This window comes from Hylobates moloch, unplaced genomic scaffold (assembly GCF_009828535.3).
Source record: "Hylobates moloch isolate HMO894 unplaced genomic scaffold, HMol_V3 SCAFFOLD_15, whole genome shotgun sequence".
In the NCBI taxonomy this organism is placed as follows: domain Eukaryota; kingdom Metazoa; phylum Chordata; class Mammalia; order Primates; family Hylobatidae; genus Hylobates; species Hylobates moloch.
In genome coordinates this window covers 51,754,046-51,777,175 of record NW_026652290.1, presented here as the reverse complement: position 1 = coordinate 51,777,175, position 23,130 = coordinate 51,754,046, and the positions used below count along the sequence as shown (strand labels likewise).

General features: G+C 39.1%; 1 protein-coding gene across 4 annotated transcripts in view; it reads right to left on the bottom strand.

Moving 5' to 3' along the window:
* EXOC6B (exocyst complex component 6B) overlaps positions 1-19,357 on the bottom strand; it is a 677,279-nt gene extending 657,922 nt beyond the window's left edge. For 3 of the 4 annotated variants that reach the window (XM_032178398.2, XM_058428899.1, XM_032178397.2), the window contains exon 1: positions 19,122-19,323. In XM_032178398.2, coding sequence (XP_032034289.1) covers positions 19,122-19,234 — 113 coding nt within the window. In that variant the 5' untranslated portion in view covers positions 19,235-19,323. Of the gene's footprint in view, positions 1-19,121 lie in introns of all 4 variants that reach the window. The other variant, XM_032178396.2, reaches the window with a different exon arrangement.
* Positions 19,358-23,130: the final 3,773 nt, after the last annotated feature.

The following is a 23,130-nucleotide window of genomic DNA, read 5'->3' as shown; positions in this document are numbered from 1 at the left end:
AAGCATTCCCTTTTCTCTGCAACCTCACCAGCATCTATCACTTTCTGACTTTCTAATAACAGCCAATCTGAGTAGCGTGAGATGGTACGTCATTGTGGTTTTGATTCGCATTTCTCCAATGATTAGTGATGCTGAGCTTTTTTTTTCATATGCTTGTTGGCTGTGTGTGTGTCTTCTTTTGAAAAGTGTTCATGGCCTTTGCCCACTTTTGAATGGGGTTTTGTTTTTTGCTTGTTACTTTAAGTTCTTATAGGCTGGATATTAGACCTTTGTCAGATGCATAGTTTCCAAATATTTTCTCCCATTCTATACATTGTCTGTTTTCTTATTTGATAGTTTTCTTTTGATGCACAGAAACTATTTAGTTTAATTAGGTCTTATTTGTCAAGTTTTGTTTTCATTGCAATTGCTTTGGTGTCTTCATCATAAAATCTTTGGCCGTGCCTGTGTCCAGAATGGTATTTCCTAGGTTCTCTTCCAGAGTTTTCATAGCTTTAGATTTTACAGTTAAGTCTTTAACCCATCTTGACTTGATTTTTGTATATGGTATAAGGAAGGAGTTCAGTTTCAGTCTTCCACATATGGTTAACCAGTTACCCCAGCACCGTTTATTAAATGGGGAGTGCTTTCCCCATTGCTTGTTTTTGTTGATTTTGTCAAAGATCAGATGGTTTTAGGTGTGTGACTTTATTTCTTGGCTCTCTAGTCTGTTCCATTTGTCTGTGTGCCTGTTTTGGTACCAGTACCATGCCATTTTGGTTACTGAATCCCTGTAGTATAGTTTGAAGTCAGATAATGTGATGCCTCCAGCTTTGTTCTTTCCGCTTAGGTTTGCTTTTGCCATTCAGGCTCCTTTTTGGTTCCATATGAGTTTATGGAACCAAACTCCCATGTTTATTGTGGCACCATTCACAATAGCCAAGATTTAAAAGCAACCTAAGTGTCCATCAACAGATGAATGGATAATGAAAATGTGGTACTTATATACAATGGAGTACTATTCAGCTACTAAAAAGAAAGAGATCCTGTCATTTGCAATAACATGGTTACAACTGGAGGTCATTTATTTGCGGGATCTAAAAGTCAAAACAATTGAACTAATGCAGATAGAGAGTAGAAGGATGGTTACCAGAGGCTGGGAAGGGTAATAGGATGGTTCAGAGGAGAAGTAAAGATAGTTAATGAGTACAAAAAAAAAAAATCAAAAGAATAAATAAGACCTAGTATTTAATAGCACAACAGGATGACTATAGTCAATAATAATTTAACTGTACATTTTTAAAATTAACTAAAAGATTATAACTGGATTGTCTGTAACACAAAGAATAAACGCTTGAGGGGATGGATACCCCATTTTCCATGATGTGATTATTACACATTGCATGTCTGTGTCAAAACATCTCCTATAGCCCATAAGTATAACACCTACTATGGCTACAGTAAGTTCTCTAACCAGAAAAGAAATGATTTAACAACAACAATGAAACAGAAATCCTGGAACATCAAAAAGGAAAAAAGAACACAGTAAGAAAAACTATAGGTAAAGACAATAGGCTTCACTTCTCCTGAGTTTTCCAAACTAGGTATGACACTAGAAAGAAAAATTATAACACAGTCTGATATGATACTAATGTTTGTGTAGGAAATATTTAACACAATTGTAAACAGTGGATGACGTAAAGAGACACAAAGGAAGGCAAAGTTTCATTCAAACTGGTAAAATGACACTAGTAGACTATAAGTTACATATAAATAATGTGGCATCTAGAGAAATCACACACACACAAACCTATACTAAAAAGTACACTCAAAAACACAACAGAGAGCAAGCATGGTGGCTCATATCTGTAATCCTAACACTTTGTGAGGCCAAGGCAGGAGGATGGCTTGAGCCCAGAAGTTCAAGACCAGCCTGGGTAACATAATGAGGTCCAGTCTCTACAACAAATAAACAAATTAATTAATTAATTAATTTTTTTAAATGCTAGACATAGTGGTACACATCTGTGGTCCCAGCTATTTGGGAAGCTAAGGTGGGAAGATCACTGGAACCCAGGATATTGGGGCAGCAGTGAGCCAAGATCACACCACTACAGTCCAGCTGGGCAACAGAGCAAGATCTTATCTCAAAAAACACACCTGAGTGCAGTGGTTCATGCCTGTAATTCCAACACTTTGGGAGGCAGAGGCAGAATTCCTCCAGCCCAGGAGTTCATGACCAACCTGGGCAACATGGCAAAACCCTGCCTCTATAAAAGATAAAAATTAAAGTATTAGCTGGGTGTGGTATAGTCACAGCTACTCAGGAGGCTGAGGTGAGATGATCACTTGAGCCTGGGAGGTCAAGGATGCAGTGAGCCATGAATACACCACTGCACTACAGCCTGGGTGACAGAGTGAGACTCTGTCTCAACAACAACAACAACAACAACAACAGCAGCAGCAGCACAACAAACAAACCAAAATGGAGTTCAAAATAAATGTTCAAGTATAACACAGAGGAAGGCATGAAAAAGAAAACAGAAACAAAAAAGGAAAGAATAAACAAAAAATAAAACTTCAAGTTTAAGCCTTAGGATATAAATAATTACATTAAATGTAAATGGTTTAAATACACCAATGAAAAGATAGAGATCGACAAAGTGGATTTTATAAAACAATACAAGTATATGCTGTTGATAGGAAATTCATTTCAAATATAATGATACAGCCAGGTTCAAAATGAAAGGATGGAAAATGACATATCATCCAAACATTGATCAAAGCAAAGCAGGAATGCCTATATTATCATCAAATAAAGTAGACTTCAGAACAAAGAAAATTATCAAAAACAGAGAAGGTCATTTTACAATGAAATGATCAACCCACCAAGAATGTAAAATAACCCAAAGTAAACAGCAGGAAGGAAATAATAAAATAAGGACAGACATCAATAAAATTTAAAACAGAAAAACAACAGAGAAAATCAAATAAACAAAGTTTGGGTTTTTTGAAGAGGTAAAATTGACAAATATTTAGCAAATCAAAAAAGATGACACCAAGAAGACATAGCAATACTAAACGTGTATGTACCAAACAACAGAGCTACTAAATATGTGAAGCAAAACGGATAAATCTGAAATAAGAAATAGATAATTCCACAATTATACATAGGGACTTCACCATCCCTCTCTCAACAATTGATAGAACTAATCAATTGTTTCTGTCTAGAAAGAAAATCATAAATCAACAGATAACACCATTAACCAATGAGATTTACTCAATATTTATAAAACACAACACCCAACAGCAGTTGAACACACACTATTTTCAAGCAGCCACAGAACATATACCAAGAAAAAGCATATCCAGGGCCATAAGACAAACTTTAACAAATTTAAAAGAACTGAAATCATACACAGTATGTTCTCCAACCATAATGAAATCAAACTAGAAATCAATAACAGAAAGATAGCAAATGTCCAAACACTTGGAACCTAAACAACACTCTTTTAAATAATTCATGGATCAAATAGGAGCCTAAAGGGAAATTTTATGAAGCCTGGGCAAGATGGTGAGACTCCCATCTCTACAAAAAACAATTTGAAATTAGCTGGCTGTGGTGGTGCACGCCTATATTCCCAGCTACTCAAGCAGCTAAGACACGATGATTCTTTGAGTCCAGCCTGAGTGAGAAAGCGAGACCTTGTCTCTAAAATAAATAAATAAATAAAAATACAGTGAAGTGTATGAAAATGAAAATACATCATATCAAAACTGATGGGATACAGGTAAAGCAATGACAGAAGGAAAAATGTATACATTTAACACCTTAAATGTATATATTAGAAAGGAGGACAAATCTCAAATCAATAATCTATGCTCCTATACCACAAGAACCTAGGAAGAAAAAAGTAAAATAACCCAAAGTAAGCAGCAGGACAGAAATAATAAAATAAGGACAGACATCAATAAAATTTAAAACAGAAAAACAACGGAGAAAATCAAATAAACATAGTTTGGTTTTTTGAAACCATAAAATTGACAAATATGTAGCAAATCAAAAAAGATGACACAATACCAATATAAAGAATGAACAAGGGAATATCACCATACGTCAGTAAACAATAATAAAAGAAAACAATAGGCCAGGCGTGGTAGCACTTTGGAAGCTGAGGTTGGCAGATCACTTGAGTCCAGGAGTTCAAGACCAGGCTGGGTGACATGGCAAAACCCTGACAAAAAGTACAAAAAGTGGTGGCATGGTGGCACTCACCTGTAGTTCCAGCTACTCAGGAGGATGAGGTGAGAGGATCACTTAGGAGGTGAAGGTTCCAGTGAACCGAGATCACATCACCGCACTCTAGTCTGAGCAACCTCATATCAAAAAAAAAACAACACAACAGACCGGGTGGGGTGGCTCAGGCCTGTAATCCCAGCACTTTGGGAGTCCGAAGTGGGAGGATCACTTGATGCCAGGAGTTTGACACCAGCCCATCTCTACTAAAAATCCAAAAATTTAGCCAGGTGTGGTGCACACCTGTAATCCCAGCTACTCATGAGGCTAACACATGAGAATCTCTTGAGCCTGGAAGGCGGAGGTTGCAGTGAGCTGAGATCGTGCCACTGCACTCCAGCTGGGTGACAGAACGAGACTCAAGACTCTGCTTAAAAAAAAAAAAAAAAAAAAGGCACAATAAATTTAACAACTTAGATGAAATAAACCAATTCCTCAAAAAATACAGACTACAACTCACCAATATGACATAGTAATTTACATAGTCAATTGAATTTGCAATTTAAAATCTCCAAGCCTAGAAGGCTTCATTGAAGAATTCTACAAAATATTTGAAGCAGAATTAGCATGAATTCTAAAATCTCTTCCAGAAAATAGATGAGGAGTGAGGCGCTACTTCTCAATTCATTTTAAGAAGCTACTATTACTCTATCAAAACCAGATATAAGACAATAAAAATAAATAAAATTATAGACCAATATCTCTCATAAGTATAGATCAAAAATCCTTAACAATATATCAGCAAATAGAACTCAGAGATAAATAAAAAGAAGTGTATACAATGACGAAGTAAGGTTTATTCCAAAGAGGCAAGGTTCATTCAATGTTCAAAACAATTTCACCAGACTAAATATTTTAAATCACATGATCATATAAAATGATGCATGCATCATAACAAAATTCACTCTTTCACAATAAAAACTCTCAGAAAATATGAATAGAGGAAAATTTCCTCAAATTGATAAACAGCATTCACAAAAAAACCTAAAGCTAACATGATACTTAATGAGAAAAGACTGAATGCTTTCCCTCTAAGATCAGGAAAAAGGCAAAGATATCCACTTTTACCAGTCTTAGCATAGTCCTAGATGTTCTAGCCAGTGAAATAAGGAAATAAAAGACATAAAAATTGGAAAAGAATAACTAAAACTCTCTCCATTTGCAGATAACACTACTGTTTACATAGAAAATTCCAAGGAATCTATATAAAAACTCCTAGACTAACAAATGAGTCCAGGAAGATCACAAAGATACAAGGTAAACATACAAAGATGAATTGCATTTCTATATAATAGAAAATGAAGACACAGACACTGAAATTAAAAATACAATAACATTTAAAATCACTTAAAAAAGAAAATGAATTACTTGCAGATAAATCTAACAAAATATGTGCCAACCTTGTATGCTAAATACAATGCTGAAAGAAATCAAAAGAGATCTCAATAAATGGAAATACATACAATGTTTGTGGATTGGAAGACTCATTAGTAAAGATGTCAATTCTCCTCAAATTGACATATAGATTTAATGCAAATTCTATCAAAATCTCAGCAAGACTTTTTTGATGATATAGAAAAGATTATTCTAAAAACATATAAGGTGGCCGGGCACTGTGGCTTGTGTGTGTAATTCCAGCTACTAGGGAGGCTGAGGTGGAAGAATAGCTTGAGCCAAGAGTTAGAGGCTGCAGTGAGCTAAGATTGCACCACCGCACTCCAGCCTGGGTGACTGGGGGAGACCCCCATCTCTAAAAAATAAATAAATAAAAATTTATAGAAAAATTTATATAAAAAGGCAAAGAAACACTAGCTAAAACCATTTTGATAAAACAAGATTAAAATATTCTGATAAAGATTAAAGATAAAGAAGAATCAGTCTACCAGTATCAGGATATTATATATAGCTACACTAATAAAGATGGTGGCCTGCTCCATACAAGGAAAAATTGATAAGCTGGAGTTCCTCAAAATTAAAAAAACTTTTGATCTGCAGAAGACCCTTTTAAGAGGATAAAAAAACAAGCTACAGAGCGGGAAAAAAATATTTGCAAACCACATATCCAACAATAGACTAGTATCTAGAATAAAGGGGATCTCTATTATTTCTTACAACTGCATGTGAATTCTATAATTATCTCAAAAGTTTAATTGTACTTACTTCTTTATTTCAGAGACAGGGTGCCACTCTGTCACACAGGCTAGAGTACAGTGGCATGACATTGGCTCACTGCAGCCTCAACCTCCTGGGCTCAGGTGATCCTCCCACCTCAGCCTCCCTAGTTAGTTGGGATTATAGTGCATGCCACGATGCCCAGCTAATTTTTGTTTTCTGTAGAGGCCAGAGTCTCGTAATATTGCCTAGGCTGGTCTCAAACTCCTGGGCTCAAGTGATCGTCCTGCTCAGCCTCCCAAAGTGCTGGGATTACAGGTGTGAGCTACCTACCACACCCAGCCAAATTTTAAAAATCAAATAACAAAGTATACCATCAAATCCACATTTATCATTTAAAATGCCTCTAATAATCTATTTTTCTTGGGGTTTCAAGAGCTTTTCTCATTTCACTTTCCTCTTATTTTTGCTACTCCAATGCCAAAAGATCATTGTATACCTCTTCCTTACAAATGTCAAGGAACTCCTTTACCTGACCAAAACCAAAATACTTGGCTAGCTCCATTATTTTTTTCCTTTTTAAAAAATGTGTTCCATAAATACGACTTTCCTTAAATCAAACTCCGTACCAAAAATTTTCATAGCATAAATTTAGTCCAGCCCAATGTCTGCTGTTTTTCTTCACTCATATTGCTTGATAAGACCACATTTCATATGAATATCTTTAGAATTTCATTGTTTATTAGCACCATAGCTTCCCCAGGAAGTGGAAATTGGTTTGCACTGTAATGATTCTTGCTCGTTTAGATATTTCACTGGACAATGTGTGTTTTAAAATTCTAAGTTACAGGAAGTGGTAGGGAGATACAAAGTCAAGCACAAAGAGGAGGAAAGAAACAAAGGCACAATTTGCAAAGGGAAAAAACATAAAGAAGCAAGTTTTGAAAACCGAGATGTTGAGAACAATAAGAAGAAAAAGACTTGGCTGGAATGTGCAACAAGATGTCAGTATGCCACTACACAATATCATAGTACCAAAAGATATGCGTGAGTCACAGAATTTGTCATGTTCCAGGCCTGTGAAAACAAAGTCAAATTGAAAGTCTGTGTTCCTCCACAGCTTTTTAATCAAAAACTATATAATGAAAGAGAGCCTATATTTTAATCCAAATCATCACTTTTGGCAAATGGCCTTCATCATGTATCTAACGTACAATAGAACATTTATTTAGAGTTCTAAACACTGGAAGTGTCTAAATACTGAAATGATAGAACTATTATAAAAGAAGTTCGTTATTGTTGTCGTTGCTTTTGTTTTTGCTTTTATGTAATAATTAATCAATTATCAAACCACAGTAGTAACTGACGGTAAATTCGTGCAAGTTCAAAGTGCATGTCAATATGATGATCTTCAAGAATGAATGACAGGTAGGTGTTTTAACAGAGTCCCAGTCCATATGTATTATCATAAATCAAATTAAGTTAGTTGCGTTATGATGGTTCTTGCTCCCTTAAATGTTTCACTGGGTAATGTATATTTTAAAGCTCTAACAGGTTTGCAGGTATGCAATTTATATTACATGCTTAAATTTCTTTCATCAAATCATTGTCCTCTTGGGAGTTAACAGATCTCAATTTTTTAAAAAAATTATAATTCTGCCGGGCACGGTGGCTCACGCCTGTGATCCCAGCACTTTGGAAGGCCGAAGCGGGTGGATCACGAGGTCAGGAGATCGAGACCATCCTGGCTAACACAGTGAAACCCCGTCTTTACTAAAAATACAAAAAATTAGTCAGGTGTGGTGGCGGGCGCCAGTAGTCCCAGCTACTCGGGAGGCTGAGGCAGGAGAATGGCGTGAATCCGGGAGGCGGAGCTTGCAGTGAGCCGAGATCGCGCCACTGCACTCCAGCCTGGGAGACAGAGCGAGACTCCGCCTCAAAAAAAATAAAATAAAATAAAATGTCTTTGTTTACTGATACCTCTTTATGACTAAAATAATAAAGAGGCAGGTTTGAATCTTTCATTTCTTAAAAACAATGGTGTATTTACCAATCACAACTAATTCCACTGTACATACTCGTCATGCATTTAAGCAACATATAACCATCAAAGGTTTTTTACCCTGGGCGCCCAAATATCAAAAAGAAAAAAATCCGGGCCGGGTACGGTGGCTCCCGCCTGTAATCCTAGCACTTTGGGAGGCGAGGCAGGCGGATGGCTTGAGCCCAGGAGTTCGACAGCAGCCTGGACAACACGGTGAAACCCCGTCTCAAACAAAAACACAAAAAATTAGCTGGACGTGGTGTCGCGCACCTGTAGTCCCAGCTACTCAGGAGGCTAAGGTGAGAGGATCGCTTGAGCCAAGGAGGTGGAGGTTGCAGTGAGCCAAGATTGCCCCACTGCACTCTAGCCAGGACAAGAGAGGGAGAGACCCTGTTTCAAAAAAACAAAGAAAAAAGAAAACATCCCCCTTATAGAAAAATAAGCAAAAGACATACACAAAAGCCCTTAAACATATTATTGTGAGATTTTCAGCCTCACTCACAATAAGAAAAATAAAAATAAAAACTACACTGAAACACTATTTATCACTTATCATATTGACAAAAGCCCAAAAGTCTTTGGGTTGTTGAAAAGCTATGGAGAACTTTATTGAAAGACCTATAAAGAAATGAGCAATCTCATAGACTGCTAGAGGGAGAACAAAATGGTATAGCTTCTAAAGTGGGTAATACCTACCAAATTCCAGATACATTCATCATTTTACTTAGCAATCTTACTTCTGGGAATCTATCCTATAGATACAGTATGAAATGTACAATAGGCTGAGCGCAGTGGCTCAGGCCTGTAATCCCAGCACTTTTGGAGGCCGAGGCGGTCGGATCATTTGAGGTCAGGAGCTCAAAACCAGCCTGGCCAACATGGTGAAACCCCTTCTCTACTAAAAATACAAAAATCAGCCGGGCGTGGTGATGGCCACCTGTAATCCCAGCTACTCGCCAGGGTGAGGCAGGAGAATCGCTTGAGCCCGGGAGGCGGAGGTTGCAGTAAGCAGAGATTGCGCCACTGCACTCCACTCTGGGAGACAGCAAGACTCTGTCTCAAAAACAAAACAAATAAAAAAAGAAATGTGCAATAAAAAATGACCAATATTCAAGGCTATCCCTTCCTGCATTATTTTTTCTGGCAAAAGGCTGGAAATAATCCAAATATCCAGAAACAGAGAACTAGTTTAATAAACCATGGTATATTTACATAATGGAATACTATGTAGCTATTTAAAAAAAATAAGGAAAACCTCTGTATACGGATATGGACAAATCTCCAAAATACATGTATAACTAAAAAACTAAGCTGCAGAAGTCTAAACAATAACACTATTTATTTTGTAAAAAGGAGAAAATAATATATGTTCTATTTGCATAAGAAAGCAATGGAAGAATAAACAACAAACGAATAAAATAGGGAAGTAGAAGGAATGAGACAAAAAATATTTGTTAGATCTATGGTTCATATCCTTTTCTTTCCACTTTTTAAATAAAATATTTCAAACCCACACAAGATAATTTACCCATATCATTTTTTATTTTCAAAATTACAGTAGATAAGATTTCCAGGAGCTCAGGTTCCTCAGAATTACATATTTGATCTGATGATAACTAATAAACTCTTGAAATTTAATACAGGAATACTTAGCAAATGCTACACTCCCATTTAATTTCTCTCTATGGCTACTAACTTTTCTGTGGTGTGAATCTAATCAATCAGATAACAAATCAGCATAACCTCCACTGGAAGAGCTTCAATGAAAATTTTTGTCTATTTAACTCAAACAAAATCAAACACAGAGCCCATTGCTAGCTAACTGAACCAAATCAACATTGTCTTATTAGCCACAGATTCTTCACAATTTTTTCATTTTTCCAGTTTGCTTGATAACTCAATGAGGACATTTTTTAAAAACAAATTTCTCTTTATCAAACCACAAAAAAATTTATTCTCCTATTCCATATTGTAATGAACTTATTTAACATTATCCACCCCTTTTTACCCAAATGTACAATTTCAACTTTTTGCTAAAAAAGCTTTATTTATATAACATGCACTCAGATCATAATGCTTTCATTATTAGAGTTACTATTCTTAAACTTGCAAACTTTTGACAACACTACAAAGAACACTGAGGAATGACAGGCTTTTTTTAAATTATTTTAGATTACACTTTTAACTGATGAAGAGAAAGAAGAACTACAAAGTTATATGTAGTTATAAAAAACATTTCTGATATGTAGAGGCTTTTGAAATTTTCATTAGTTTCATTTTCTCTCAAAAGGAAGTCATATTTTTAAGACAGTTAATCTGCAAATCAGTTAATTAATTCCCAGATAATTAACAGTTGGTGATACAATTTTTTAATTCTTCTATTCATTCAACAAATATTTACTGAGCACCAACTATATGCCAGGCACCCTTTGGGTTCCCAGGATACAGCAGCAAACAAAAGAAACAAAATCCCTTCCCTCCTTGAACAGACATTCTAACAGGGTAGACAATCAAAAATAAATATGTCAGGTTGTAGTAAGTTATTCCAAGAAAAGTAACGTTCCTCCCTTCATTGTTCCCTATCCCAATAATTGGCATCACCATCATCTGATTGCTTAGGCCAAGAGCCTTGGAATCATCCTTGATCCTCTCTTTAATTCCCATAACTAATCCATCGTTTTGGCACTACCTTCAAAACATATTCTAAATCCAGCTACTTCTCATCACCTCCTCCCTATTACCATATCACATGCCATAACCATCTCTTGCCTCTTATTACTGCAAACATCCCCTAACTTGTTACCCTGTTTCCTCTCTTACTCTGTCGCCACACAGCAGCCAGAACATTCCTTGTTTGTTTGTTGTTGTTGTCTTGTTTTTGAGACAGAGTCTCGCTCTGTCGCCCAGGCTGGAGTGCAGTGGTGTGATCTCCACTCACTGCAACCTCTACCTCCTGGGTTCAAGTGATTCTCCTGCCTTAGCCTCCTGAGTAGCTGGGATTACAGGCGCCCGCCACCACTCCAGGCTAATTTTTGTTTTGTTTTGTTTTGTTTTCTTTTGAGACGAGTCTCGCACTGTCTCCCAGGCTCGAGGGCAGTGGCGGGATCTCGGCTCGCTGCAAGCTCCGCCTCCCGGGTTCACATCATTCTCCTGCCTCAGCCTCCCAAGTAGCTGGGACTACAGGTGCCCACCACCAGGCCCAGCTAATTTTTTTTTTATATTTTTAGTAGAGACGGGGTTTCACCCTGTTAGCCAGGATGGTCTCGATCTCCTGACCTCGTGATCCGCCCGCCTCGGCCTCCCAAAGTTCTGGAATTACAGGCGTGAGCCACCGTGCCAGGCCATTTTTGTATTTTTAGTACAGACAGGGTTTCACCATGTTGGCCAGGCTGGTCTTGAACTCCTGGCCTCAAGTGATCTGCCCTCCTTGGCCTCCCAAAGTGCAGAGATTGCAGGCATGAGCCACTGTACCTGGCCACATTCCTTGTTTAATCTAAGTGACCACATGTCACTTTCCTGCTCAAAACTCTCCTGTACTTTCCCATAATGCTCAGAATAAAAACTCTCCTGTACCTTTCCATAACACTTAGAATAAAATCAAAGTCTCTTTCTTAGTCTACATGACCTGGACTCTGACTACTTTCTTACCACCACTTCCCACCATTATCCTTTGCCTGAGGGCCTTGGCACTTACTGTCCCCTTTGTATGGAAGGTATTTCCCTCACAGAGAGCCATATGGCTTGTTGCTTCACTCTATTCAAACCTTTGCCAAAGCTACCTTTCCTAACCCCCTAATTGAAAGCAATAACCCAGTCATTATGTAACATTAATCCCTAAATAGCATTACATTATATATTTATTCATTTATTCTGTAAGTGCCCACTCCGGACTCTGTAAGCTCTATAAGGATAGGGACTTGTCTATATTGCTGCCTGCTGTAGCCCAGAGCCTGGAAGAGTATCTGGCACATAGACATTGCTCAATATTGAATGAATATATGAATGAACCAATTCATTAATAAAGCCACTAAAGTGACATCATTATAATGTATAAACCTGTATATAACATGTTAACTGAAAAAGCAAGACACATAATAATCATCTAATATTTAATATAATAAAATGCATATGAAAAAAGTTAAAAGGAAATATAAAAATATAAAAGTGGTGGAAAGGTAATAGAATTAAGTTATTTGTTGTTGTCTGTCTCTTAAGTCATTCTATTACATTTATAATTAAAATATAAAAATGTTATTTTTAAAAGGGCACTACTATTAAAAAATAAGCATGAGCAATGGGAATGTTCTTCCCCTCAGTTATTGTCAAGGACGGAGTATATCACAATCACCTGAAAGGCTTTTATATATTTATTTCCTATCTCATCCTCCATTCTCTGCTCCATCCCAAAATAACCCCTCCCAGGATTGACTATTGATAAGTATTATATCCCTTAGATATGTGGGAGCAGGAAAAGGAAACAAAAAAAAAATACGCTAACCACTAAACTAACAAAACTCAAAAAATCGAAACACTTAAGTCCACATAGCAAACCCAAGGGTAAAGGTGGAAGATGACTCACACTTGAGTGACCAATGCCTAGCAGGTACTATGGCACCCCATCTACATTGGAGGAAGAGTATGAAAAGAAAAAAGAGAGACAGAGAGAGAAAGCATCATTCATGGTACCTGCTAGGCAGTAGTCCTAGCTTGGTACCTTGCATTGTACCATGATGGATGCTTTATCTTCATTTTTCTCATCACTTTTGAGATGAGAAAAAATTGCCCACTTGGATGGTAAGTTTCTTATAAAAATAAATTGATTTAATTTATTAAAGAGAGCCATGGACCTATAATGAGAAAGTGTCACGAACCAAGGAGTATGATTAACTCATCTCTGTAAAAATGAATTAATGGGAGGGGGTGCTGGATAGAAAAATAAGAGCCATGTGGTCAAAGGCACAGAAGTAGTAAGTGGATGCCACATCCCCATATTTAATTATCAAATGACCTTAAATAAAACAGCCTTTTGAAAATATCCCCCTCATTTGTTTCTTGTAAGAGCTAGCTTTATAAACAAACAACTTAAAAAAGCAAGACAGAAAATTATTCCTACACCCGTAAGTAAAGCTTTGTAACAATAAAATATATAAGGCAAAGTTCTAGATGCAAAAGCACCAAAACAACAGCAGTTGTGTTATAGAATTATAAGTAATTTTTAATCTAGTTTCCAAATTCCATATGTTAACGTACTGTTTTAACTGTAAAAAAGGTAACACTGTATCATTAATATACTTTATGTTACATAAGACTGGGTAGTATAACACAAAATAATTCCGGAAGACAATAATCAGTCCCTAAAGTTCTTTACCAAGATCAAATATAGCAATCAAATCATTCTTATGATACAGGAATTGAGCTAAAAAGAGAAAAACTTTCGCTGAAAACTAGAGCAAACTTCCCTGGGTGAGAATACTAATTAAGGAAGTTAGGCTAGCTAGCAAAAATCACATAAACTCAATAACAGGGTTTTCAATGTTACATTTCTGCCACAAATAAGGAACATAAATCATGATAAGGAATTCAAAATAAATCAACCAGGAATCTGGATTTAAAAAAAAAAAAAAGATAGCAGTCAACAAATGGTGTTGGAACAACTGGATATCTACATGCCAAAGAATGAAACTGGACACTCTTCCTTACATCGTAAACAAAAATTAACTCAAAATGAATCATAGATCTAAATGTAAAAGATAAAATTATATAACACTTAGAAAAAACATAGGAGCAAATCTTCATGATCATGCATTACACAAAAGTTTCCTAAATACAACATCAAAAACATGAAACAAAATAAGAAAAAAAATGATAACTGGACTTAATTTAAATTAAAAACTTTTGTGCAGCAAAAGCTAAGAACATGAAAGATATCAAAAAATGGAAAAGACAAATCACAGAATAGGATATAGTATTACAAATCATATATCTGATAACAGGACATATTCAGAATACACAGAGAACTCCTACAACTCGACCAAAAAAAAAAAAAAAAAAAGCAAAATAACCCAATTTAAAAATGGGCAAAGGATCCAAAAAGGATAAACAATGACCAATAAGCACATGAAAAGAACAGGTATTACGGGAATGCAAATCAAAACTACAATGAAATGCAACTTCACACCCACAAGGATGTCAAAGTAAAAAAGATGATAACAAGTGTTGACAAGGATGTGGAAAAATTGGAACCCTGATACATTGCTATAGGAATGTAAAATGGCGCACGCACTTTGGAAAAACAGTCTAGCAGTTCCTCATAATGTTAAACATAGAGTTACCTTACAGCCTAGAAATTCCACTCCTAGGTACATACTCAACAAAAATGAAAACATATGTCTATACAAAAACTAGTATACAAATGGCCATGGCAGCATTGTTCCACAGCCCCAAAATGGAAACAACCTAAATGTCCATCAACTGATGAACAAATAAAATGTGGTACATCCACACAATAGAATATTATTCATCGATAAAAAGAAATTAAGTACTGATACATGCATGCTATCACATAGATGAACCTTAAAAACATTCAGTTACCAAAAAACACATATTGTTTGATTCCATTTATACAAAATGTCCAGATGTCCAGAACAGCCAAACCCATAAAGAAAAGTAGTGATTGCCTAGGGAGAGAGAGGGAACAGAATGAAGAGACCGCTAATGGGTACAGGGTTTCTTTTTGAGTAATGAAAATTTTCTAAAATTAGGTTGTGGTGATTGCTGCACAACCCTGTGAATATACATACCCAAAACCATTTAACTATACACTTTAAATGGGTAAATTGTATGATACATGAATTATATCTCAATATAGTTGTTTTTTTAATGGCAATATATTTCACTATTAAATTTTAAGTTTGAAAACAAAATCTTAAACAACAATTAGACTGAATGTTAATTGCTATTACCCAGAGTACAAAGTGAAGAAATGACTTCTACTGAGTAAGTGATATAAAGGAAAAGTAGAGATATAGGGATGAGATTTGAAAAATGAAAACAGGGAGCTATTGTTCATAAATGATTTGTCATCAGAATTTTAGTATTTATAACACAAAGCAGGAATGAACATTATTTCAAAAACAGGACAGGCAGGCTTTAACATCTTATAGGCCTCTTTCCAAAATTAGGACTCACAGATAACAAAATAATTTTTAAGGTAAAGACAAAGGGAGAGATAGCTACTTTCCCAAAAAAGTTTGCTAGGCAACACCCTCTTTATGTGTGGATATGCTTGGGCCTTTCAGAATTACAATGAAAAAGAAGAGGTGGTACACCCTTATGATATATGGGAATCTACCAACATTGCATGTACAGCTCAAAACCAAAATAATAATAGTAATATAATGAAAAAGTCAAGCCACTGTGACTCCTCAAACAAAAAGGAGTAAGACTGGAAAAAATAATCCAGTATCACAGCAAAGAAAGAAAGCAAGTAATGATACACAAGTAATAGCTGGCAAAGCAAAGAGTCTGGTTAGGCAATATAGCCAAGTGGATTTTTTTTGAAGAGCAGGTATTTTAGGGATGGATATACTAATCTAACATCTGCTCTCAATTTACTTTCTCTGTTCGTTAGTTTCTCTTCAGCTAGAAAACCTATCTCAGGAACAGTTAAGAATCTGGTGCCTTTACAATGTTACCTCAAAAGATGAAGAAAGAGGAAAGACATACTATGAAGAGGAAAAGTACGAGATTTACAATTGAGAGTAGTTAAGGCAAGAGAGCTACTGCCTTAATCAAACCTGTTTAATGATAGTGATGAAAAACAGGAGATAATGACAACAGAGGCACATCCCAAGTAAGGCATGGGATCTGAAACATCAAGTCTGTGCATGCTGCTGCCTCTGAACGGGACAAGGAAAAAAGGTGAGATCATCCCCTGTGAATATGGGTAGGGACAGCTAGACTAAAGACAAAGACAGTGGGTACTCCTTGTATTGTAGGATATTCAAGTAAATGAACCCTGGGTCTGATAGTAACATTTAGTGTAATCTGCTAAAAAAAAAAAAAAAAAAAAAAAAAAAGTTGAGACCAAAAATGATAAGCCCATAATAATCATACAGGAAGTCAAGAAAAGCAAGTAAAACTAGTAACGAGTCTCAAACTTTCTTTTTTTACAGTGGCCCCTTAGGGCAAAAGATCTCTTAATCCATCTACCTACACAAAACCCCACTTTTCAGTGGAAAAAACTCAGTAATAACAATGAAACAAGTTTTAGGGAGACTGGGTAACTTATATTTAAACTGTAATATATATACAGTTGACCCTCTGTATCTGCAGGTTCAACCAACCTCTCAAATCAAAGTTTTAAGAAAAAACGAAAAAAGGACAGTGGCCGGGTGCAGTGGCTAACGCCTGTAATCCCAGCACTTTAGGAGGCTAAAGCAGGTGGATTGCTTGAACCCAGAAATTCAAGACCAGCCTGGGCAACATGATGAAACCCCATCTCTATATAAAATATAAAAAATTAGCCAGGTGTGGTGGCGCACGCCTGTAGTCCCAGCTACTCAGGAGGCTGAGGTGGGAGAATCACCAGGAGGTCGAGGCTGCAGTGAGCAGTGATTGCACTGATTGTGCCACTGCACTCTAGCCTGAGCAACAGAGTGAGACCCTGCCTCCCCCCAAAAAAAAAAAAAGGATGGTTGCATCTGCACTAAACTTGCTACAGACATTTGTCTTGTCATTATTACCTAAACAATACAGTATAACATATATTTACATGATATTTACATTATATTAGGTATTATAAGTAATCTAGAGATGATTTGAAGTATAGAGGAAAATGTGTGTAGGATCATTGACCCTTAAGAGCTGAAGAAAATGGGAATTGAGAAAAGCACAATGGTCCTGATCATAAGGCAATGGGGGTTGGTGGAGAGACAGGCAACTGTGTGGAAGAACTGGTCCCAAAAAGGGAGCTAAAAGTCACTTTAAGTGACAAAGGGGCCAGGCACGGTGGCTCATGCCTGTAATCCCAACACTTTGGGAGGCTGGGGTGGGAGGATCCTTTGACCCCAAAAGTTTGAGACCAGCCTGGGCAACATGGCAAAATCCCATCTCTACAAAAAGTTTAAAACTTAGCCAGGTGTGGTGGTGGTGCACAGCTGTAGTCCCAGCTACTCAGGAGGCTTAGGTGGGAGGATCTGAACTCAGGAGGTCAAGGCTGCAGTGAGCTACAATCACATCACTGCACTGCAGCCTAGGAGACAAAAGGAGACCCCGTCTCAATAAATGAATATTAGGTTGGTGCAAAAGTAATTGCGGTTTTTGCCATTACTTTTAATAAATAAAGAGACAAAAGGCAAACTACTAAGGATAGTTATGACCAGGGGTGGTACTGGCAGAAATGTGCTAACAATGTGTCCTGGAGAAGGAAGCTGTGCAAGTGGAGAGGAGGAGTAGTTTCCAGCCTGCCCTCCAATTAGTCTTTCCTGAGTCAACTCACCCCAAGAAAACGCAAGCAGTGAGTAATAACTTTTCTGATGGGAGGGGCAGTGACCCAAGACTGTGCAAGAAGGGTAGGATAGGTATCTATGTATTGGCTGCATGATCAGAATGCACAACAGTAAGAGATAAGGATGAGTTCGTTCTAGGACACCAGTAACATGAGGGGAAGGGGGAAAGTAGTTCAAAACTGGGCTTAGTGAGTAATTATCAACAGGAAGTGCGGGTAGCCGGTAATCCCCAGCTGAGGCAGAACAGTGGTTAAGTGTCTGGGTCCAGGCTATCCGAGTAGGAATCTGAGTCCCTCACTTTATTTTCTCTGTGATCTTGGGCAAGTCACTTAACCTATCTGTGCCCCATCTGTAAAAGGAGAGTAATAGAACCTACCTAATACGGTTGTTTTGTGGCTTAAATAAGTTTCATTTGTAAATCACTTTATACGACGTCTTGGACTTTATGTAACAAGTGCTACCTAAATTTGTTAAATAAGTTGAGGTAAGTCGGGATCTCTTTTGACATCTCCAAATAAAATGGAGATGTGCGTGCAAAAAAATGATAACTGGGGGGCGGCAGCAGGGTCAATTTTCCCCAGCGATGAGGAGGCTGCACCGTGGGCGAGGGTCGTCCTCGTAACAGGGAGGCAGGGATAAAGGAGCAGCGGCTCCCAGGAGAGGGGCGCGGGTTGGGGGAACTTCCATCCAGGCCTAGGATTTCCAGGGAATGGTTTCTGAGAAGTGGCTGTGATTCTGAGGCAAGACTTTGATTTCGAGCACCAGACCATGGAGTGAAATTCTGTGTTGTCTGAAGAGTAGGACTCCTGTCTAGGGCAGGACGGAGTTGGAGACGGAGGGAGAAGGGTGATGTCCCCAGGGGAAGATCTGCCGGGAGCCACCACCTTCTGTCGGGCGCCCTCTCGTTCCCCAGCGCCAGACCAGCCTCGGAGGGAGAACGAAGGCTGCTCCTGCCCCGAGGGAGGCAGCAGGAGCCTCCTGAGTCACTGGGCTGTAGGGCGCCGGGAAGGGACCCCGCCTCGGGGCTGCGAAGGGAGACCCGCCTCGCCCGGGATGCAGGGTCTCTCCGAAGGGAGGGGCCGGCGCCGGACCTGCGGACAGCCGGCCGGAGGCCCGACCCAGAGGAGCCTCCCCCGTCCCGCCCGTTCCCGCCCCTCGGTGGTCCCGGCACCCGGGGTACCTGAGCGTGGGCCCGATGCAGGCCGTGTCAGTGCTCTCGATCTCTCGCAGAATCCGCTCGTGCTCTGCCGCTGTCTCCAGGCTCTCCGCCTCCGCCATTTTGCCCCGCTCCATAGACTGGGGGCGACCCGCAGCGCGTCCCCTCCCTCGGCTCGGCTCACCTTTTCTCTGCCCCACAATCCCGCTCCCACCACAGGCTCCACAGCCACGCCAGCCTCTGGCTACCCGCAGGCCGACCCCTCCCTCAGGCTCGACACGCCCCCTTGCGTCACCGCGTCCGTCGGCGTTCTGCGCAATGTCCGCTGGGATTTGTAGTTCTCTGGGAAATGCTAGGTTGGATTCCGTTCATTCATACATTGAATCCGCAAATACTTGTTGAAAGCCAACTGTAAGCTAAAAACAGTTAACGACACTGAGTAAACAGTGATGATCAAGTCAGGCAGTGGCACTAAACCTACAAATTCTTGTTTACCACCTTTGCCACAAAGTGCAAAGCCTCCGTCGGCGCGAATAATAAAGTCTAACTTAATGTCTGACAGAGGCCTTACAATCTAGTGGGGGAGACACGGGGAGCTGGAGAATTCAAAACTGTGAGCTATAAGTCAGTTCCGATAATGGAGTTCAGAGATCTCTTCTGGTTGCCAAGGCTTCATAAAGACACTGGGTTTCGGAGGTTAAAAGGCATAACTGGAAGGTGTGAGGAGAATCCAGACAGCCAGAAAGAATTTCATTTGCACTGATGTGTAAAGTAGTAATAAGGGATGGGTCTGGAAGGGTTCGTTAGAGAGAAATTACGAGGAGCCTTAAATACTGAGCTGAGAAATGTGTACTTTGTTCTAATGGTTCCACTGATCCAACAACCAACTGCAACAGAAGCACTTGGAAACATTTTTTTTTTTAATACAGACTGACTGACAGTCATACATCTGGAGATTCTGATCCAGGCATCTGCATTTCATGAACTCCTCAGTTACAATTTAAAAATCAGATTTATGAATCATTGCTTGAGTTTTTACATAACACAGTGAATGGGAAGCCACTGAAGGTTTTTTTGTTTTGTTTTGTTTTGTTTTTTGAGACGGAGTCTTGCTCTGTTGCCCAGGCTGCAGTGCAGTGGTGCGATCTCAGCTCACCGCAAGCTCCACCTCCCAGGTTCATGCCAATCTCCTGCCTCAGCCTCCTGAATAGCTGGGACTACAGGCGCCCGCCACCACGCCTGGCTAATTTTTTTTTTTTTTTTTTTTTTAGACGGAGTCTCGCTCTGTCACCCAGGCTGGAGTACAGTGGCAGGATCTCAGCTCACTGCAAGCTCCACCTCCCGGGTTCACGCCATTCTCCTACCTCAGCCTCCCGAGTAGCTGGGACTACAGGCGCCCGCCACCACGCCCAGCTAATTTTTTGTATTTTTAGTAGAGACGGGGTTTCACTGTGTTAGCCAGGATGGTCTCGATCTCCTGACCTCATGATCCGCCCGCCTCGGCCTCCCAAAGTGCTGGGATTACAGATGCAGGTTTTTAAGACGAGTGACACAATCAAAATGCGGGTGTTAGGAAATTTGGTGAAGGGCAAGTGTGCAAGATGTGCACAGACAGAGAATTTGGAGATAAAGAAACACTGTAGGAGATGAGAAGGCCTAAACCAGGGAAGCAGCAATGAGAATGAAAAAGAATGAACAAGTAGGAAAAATATCAAAAAGAGAGAGTTGACAGGATTTACTAGATACCAAAAAGGTTAGATATTACTCCAAGGTTTAGTACAAGAGTGACTAGTAGAAGAGGGTTTCCACTGACAAAAAAAAAAAGGCATGAGAGAAGAACCAAACTGGAAGTTTAGGCTAAATAATTTGTGCTACAACCATGCTATAGACTATTATGCAATCATTAAAAAGAAAGACAAAAGACTCTAAGGTCATACATGAAACTGTCTCCAAGTTGTAGTTGTTGAGTGGAAAAACGCAAGGCATGAAACGATATGTAGACTCTGTCCTCATTTGTTTTTTAAAAGAATAAATACTCATATATATGCTTTGATATAGATACACACATATATACATATATATAACATTACATAAATAGAATATTTCTGAAAAAATGCCCAAAGAACTGTTAGCAGTAATGGCATCCAGGAAAAAAAAATTGGAAAGAAGGAGTCTTAAGTAGGAAGAAGGTAATTTGTAATTATCTATCATTTGCACTCTTGGAATTATTTTCCTTGTGCATGCACTGCTTTTTTAATAAAAATAGTAGTCATTACCTAAGAATACATTTTAAAAATAAACAAACCAGTAGTAAGGGGAATGGGTTACAAGTCCTGATTTGCCAGGAAGAGAACAAGTTGATAAACCTGTCTGTCTCTAGATAATCTCTGCCTGTCCTCGTTTTGTTTTGTTACTCATGTTTAAACAATTCCAAACAGATGTAGGAGGGGTAGGGAGAGTATGGAGCCTTTTGTATTTCTGAATATCTCTTGAAATACATGACCGAGGGTCCCTTCAGACACCCATTTTAGCATCTCAGCAAGTTTTTCACCCATCACAGGATCCAGGCTGCTGCATAGATGACATATATTTAGCAGTAGTTAAACTAGCTTCTGCTACTGTCAGCAGTTTTTGTGAGCCTCCACAGAGGGCAGAGGCCAGACATCTTAGCAAAAGGAACAAATCTGCAGTAAGCAGTATTGGAAACCTCCAGTGAAGATGGCAAGATGGCCTGTCTAATGTTTATGTCCTCCAAATAGAATGTGAGTCCCATTGATTCAGTTCCAGCATTAGTGGTTAAAATGTTTTGAGCAGGCTGGGCGCAGTGGCTCATGCCTGTAATCCCAGCGCTTTGGGAGGCCGAGGCAGGTGGATCACTTGAGGTCAAGAGTTTGAGACCAGCCTGGCCAACATGGTGAAACCCTGTCTCTACTAAAAATATAAAAATTAGCTGTGCGTGGTGGCAGGTGCCTGTAATCCCAGCTACTCAGGAGGCTGAGGCAGGAGAATCACTTGAGCCTGGGAGACGCAGGTTGCAGTGAGCCAAGATCACACCACTGCACTCCCGCCTAGGTGACAGAGTGAGACTCCATCTCAAAAACAAACAAAAAAATGCACTGAGCACTTTCTGTGTGCCAAGCACAATATACAAAGTAAGTACTTCACATATATCAACCTCATTAAATCCTTACAACAATCCTTTGCAGTAAAAATCACATGTCCCATTTTACAGATAAGAAAGCTGAAATATTAGGCAACATCCCACATCTCACATCCGGTAAGTAATGAAGCTGGTATTCGAACCAGGTCCATCTGATTCAAAGGCCTTTTTCCTAACCAGTAGCCCATGCTGCCCCACCCAGGCCCTTCACGGCCACAAGTTTATTATGTGACCATTCTGCCACTCTATCTCTGCTTCTACATTAATATAATGGATTGTATCATTTCTGAGACCCCTTCCAAATCACCTTCGAGACCTCTTCACAAAACCACATCCCTCCGCTTACCTAGAATGAACTGGTTTTCTCTTCTGCATGAGTAGATAGGCAGCATCAGCATTCTTACTGCTCTCCACTGCCACATCTAGGCTGTTGTTTCAACACCCTGATTCCCCAACTCTCCTTTGAAGTCTAGGGCATCAGATTATGCCATAATTATCTACTAATGTCCACATTCCTCAGAAATGTTACTTCTTGGCTCACAGTTTTAGGGACAGGAGGCAGGGAAATTCTGGGCAGAGGAGGGCAGGTCCCCAGCAAGGGCCCCACCTTCAAGCCTGGAACCACAATCCAAAGTGAGAACATATATCCCTGTTTTCCTGCTGGAATGTTGCCTTTTCCAAAGCCACCCACTGCCTGCCCCGCTCCCCATCCTGTGCCCATAAAAACCCCAGGCTCAACTGGCAGAGAGGAGAAGCAGCTGAACATCAGAGACTATGGTTGAACATTGGAGATAAGGGGCTTGACTTCAAAGGGACAGCTTGATGGAGTAGCTCTGAAGGAAAATTACCTTCTCTCTCTGTCCCCTTTACTGC